The sequence below is a fragment of the Myotis davidii genome, unplaced genomic scaffold (assembly GCF_000327345.1).
Source record: "Myotis davidii unplaced genomic scaffold, ASM32734v1 scaffold1255, whole genome shotgun sequence".
NCBI lineage: Eukaryota > Metazoa > Chordata > Mammalia > Chiroptera > Vespertilionidae > Myotis > Myotis davidii.
Window position 1 is genome coordinate 109,235 of NW_006286692.1, and position 3,819 is coordinate 113,053.

General features: G+C 41.2%; 1 protein-coding gene across 1 annotated transcript in view; it reads left to right on the forward strand.

Annotated features, from left to right (window-relative positions):
* Window positions 1-3,819, forward strand: part of LOC102757686 (zinc finger protein 726-like) — a 23,764-nt gene that overhangs the window by 8,645 nt on the left and 11,300 nt on the right. Inside the window, 1 exon segment of the mRNA XM_015560597.1 lies at window positions 471-634. Within this exon segment, the coding sequence (XP_015416083.1) occupies window positions 620-634 (15 nt within the window). The 5' untranslated portion in view covers window positions 471-619.

The window sequence follows — 3,819 nt, forward strand, 5'->3', positions numbered from 1 at the left end:
GGAGAAAGATGCTATTTCAGGGGCCTCACTGCCGACCTACAGAATCATAACTTTTTAGAGTGGGACCTGGATCCCCAACGGTTCTGTATGCACATTAAAGCTGTAGAAAAATGCTTAGCTAGATGGTCCCCTTCTATTAGACCATTTGATGGATTGTAAGAAGTAACATTACTGTGCCCTCCCCCACAGAGCTGAACAACTGCTCTGGGTTGTTGGTTTAGTGTGGTGCTCCAGGTGATTCAAAAGGGAGGCTAGCATTTGTGAGAGTTGAGTGCTGGCTTTGGTCCAGGGGAGGTAACAGGGTTCTTTTTTGAGTTGGGAGGAACAAAAGTACAGCCCACATTCTCATTGCTGGGTTGGAAATTGTGCATGTCTGTGGGATGGGAGAGCACAGGAATATAAGAGAGAAAAACTTACACTTTGGTCTTAATGTAGGATCTCACTTTTTCTTAATCTCTCCTGTGACAAAGGGCAGGGGAGTGTGACATTTTTCAGCATTTCAAGTCCTTCTGCCTGTGAGTGTGGTGGAAGCACAGCATATGCTCAAGATGCAGGTGTGATTGGTCAACATAAAGTCGCCTGAGAAAACAACCCAGAGCAGGAGGAGGAAGAGGACAATATGGCTGCTTCTCAGGTAAACGCTCTGTCTTGGGTCAGTTCTGTGTCTGCTTTTCCTTCTCAAGTTCCTGGATGTAGGTGGTGCAGACCTTTGCTTCTCTATTTCTGATGATCCTGCAACAGGAATTTGTTTTCAACTGCTTACTTTTTTTTCTTGTGATTATCCAAGTTCCCTCTTTAAAATGTGACTGTCGCTTGGGGTTTTTTGGGTTCCCCAAGTTAGAAATCAAGAGGAACCTCCAGAGAAATTTCCTGGGAAATTTTCTTAGGCTTATGCTTGATCATAAGGGAGACAACATAGAAGAAAGGAAGGTCCTCTGAGCTGCTGAGGGTCAGGCGCAGCTTGGCGGCTCTATCCAGATTTGGACACATAGGAGGGTGGTTTGAAAAAGGCCTGCTGGTCGAGATTTCCTTCAGGGTGCAGTTACTTCCTTTTCCAACGGGGTTGTCTGATTGTTAGTGCCTGTGCTGTGGGGGAAAGATGGCAGCGTAGTTCACTACAGCCACCCCAGGAAGTTCCTGTAGCAGTCAAGCCTTCATCAACTGCTCATGTGGGTCAGCAGTTTCAACATCTGCAAGGAAGCAGGCCTTTAGGAGGCAGATACAGTCAGCTACCTCTGCGTTTTTGTCCACAGCTTTCTGTCTGTTGTGTCCATCCAGGTCCCCTATACGAAATGAAGAACTCTCACCATAAATTAATGGCCATTGTGTGGGAGGAAGATACTTTCTTCTACTTTCAAGGTTCTCTCAGCTGGCCTAATCAGATAGATGTGATATGTATGGGAGCTCCACACACATGACAGTGTTAGAGACCCCACATGCAAGAGAGGCTCAGAGATTGAAAGGGAAAATTGGTATTTGAGACATTCTGAACCTGGGATGAGCTACTGCACCTTGGGACTTCAGAATATCGTTGCCAAGAGATCACATGTTCAGGAAATACTAGTTTGCCTACCACCTAGATGAAGCATGTCAAACTCAAAGGCTAACACGTGCAAAATAAACAAGGTTTAAGTTTATGTGGGCCGGAAAAACCACCAAAAGCTTCAAATGTCATAGAAGTGTAGGTTTATTAAGATAGAGACATGCTGAATACAAAGGGCTGAAATAAATGAGTAATTGTTAATGAGAATTTGTTGTGGGCCACATGTGTCCCGTGACCAGCAAGTTTGGCACGGTTAACCTAGGTAGTTCAAATGTCATATTTGGTTTAACACAGATCATGGGCCAAGCTCATCATTTAAATTCTTCCAGGTAGTTCAGGGGGAGAGCAGACGGTTCTCTAGGTCTTGGTGCCTTCAGTTCAACATAATGCATGTTCTGTTGAAGCACATCTTAGGGTGCCTTGTTCTGAAACCCCACCTTCAACTCTTCAGAACATTTTCTTTGTGACAGATCAACAAGGGAAGGCATTGATAGCCAAGATCCCTATTGAGATGGTGTTTGCAGAAGACACATGCAGGTTTTAGATTTCGTATGGCTGCAGCATCTCCTCTGCAGGACAGGATGGAGACAAAGCACCTTTAACAGGATGGCCTTAGTGGCTGGGATTAGATCAGAATGTGCTGAAAAAGAAAACTCGTTAGCAGAGACTTGCTCTCTACATTGGCATGGAAGCCTTACTCTTTAAATGTACTGTGAGATTTACAGAATGTGGAGGTATATGTGGAATGAATTTTGTATAAAATTGGTCTTAGTGATGATGTGTTCTGTGTCCTTCAGTCACCTGATGTCACTTCCTTTGCACCTGATTTTCACTTGGTGTGGGTGTTCTCTGCCTAGTTCCTGACCATAGAGTTAATTTTAAAAAATCTTTAATAAGGGTTTCAAAGAAAATTTGTGAGATGTGCGTAAACGATCACATTTCATCTGGAAACTTCCATTGCTTTTCAGTTTTTCTTTATGTTCAGGTTGCTTTGAGAAATAAAGGCTCCTTGTTGTTCACTGGAGATCCTAGATTTGCAAGTGGAGGGTTTTATCAGGCAGGCCTCAGACCTGTACATTTTGTTGTATTCCACTGACATGTCACAGACACACTCTTCTTTATCACTACTTTGTATTTTCAAAAATGTTTACTGGCATTATAGTAATGGATATTCAAGTGTGTTAAATTTATAAAATACAGATCAGCACCAAAGATAACATGTCGAACAATAGGCTAAGAACCAATAGCGCCAATATTTTATATTATGGTGTGTTTACCTCCCTTTTGTGTTTCTCAAGTACTAAGATGATCATTCACAAAGGGATTTGTGAGATTAACACATTGACATTAATGTTTATTTTATTTCAGGGTAATTTTATTGACATGAAAATATTTTTTTATGTCGTATTTTTTTGTGTACAGAGTTTCCATTTCTATGTCTGCCTTTTTGCAAAAAAAAAAATGTTATTATTTGAGCTTTTTTTTCTTACATTCTTGTTTCTATTCTTTTAAAAAAAAAAAAATTTTTATTGGTTTCAGAGAGGAAGGGAGAGGGAGAGAGAGATAGAAACACCAATGATGAGAGCGAATCGTTGATCGGCTGCCTCCTGCACGCTCCCTACTGGGGATCAAGCCTGCAACTTGGGTGTGTGCCCTTGACCAGAATCGAACCTGGGACCCTTTAGTCCATAGGCCGACACTCTATCCACTGAGCAAAACCAGCCATGGCATTGTTTTGGTTCTTTACAATTATAACAGCTGTGAACACTCATGAGGGTTGAGTCTATGTATTGATCTGTATTCTTTTTGACAGATTCCAGATAAAGTTTGGAATAACACCCAGGCTCTACCATTTTCTGGATGTTTTACAAAATATTCTCATAAAAAAGGATGAATAGCCCTGGCTCAGTTGGTTGAGCGTTGACCCATGCACTGAGAACTCACTGATTGAATTCCCAGTTATGGCACATGCCGTGTTGAGGACTCAATCCTTGGTAGGAGGCGTGCAAGGAGTTAGCTTATTGATGTTTGTCTCTCGCCAACATTTCTGTCTGTCTCTCTCCTTCCCCCTTTCTCTCTTTCTAAAGTCAACAAATACATTTAAAAAAAAGGGAACAAAAAATGGACACATATGTAATACCTTTGTAATAAAAAATAAAAAAAAATAAAAAAAGGGAACAATAATGTTTTTCTTTGATTACTTTTGAGATTTATCAGTTAATATATAAAAAACTGTTAAAACAGTTGTGGTTGCTAGGCTTACTAATCTGTGAGAC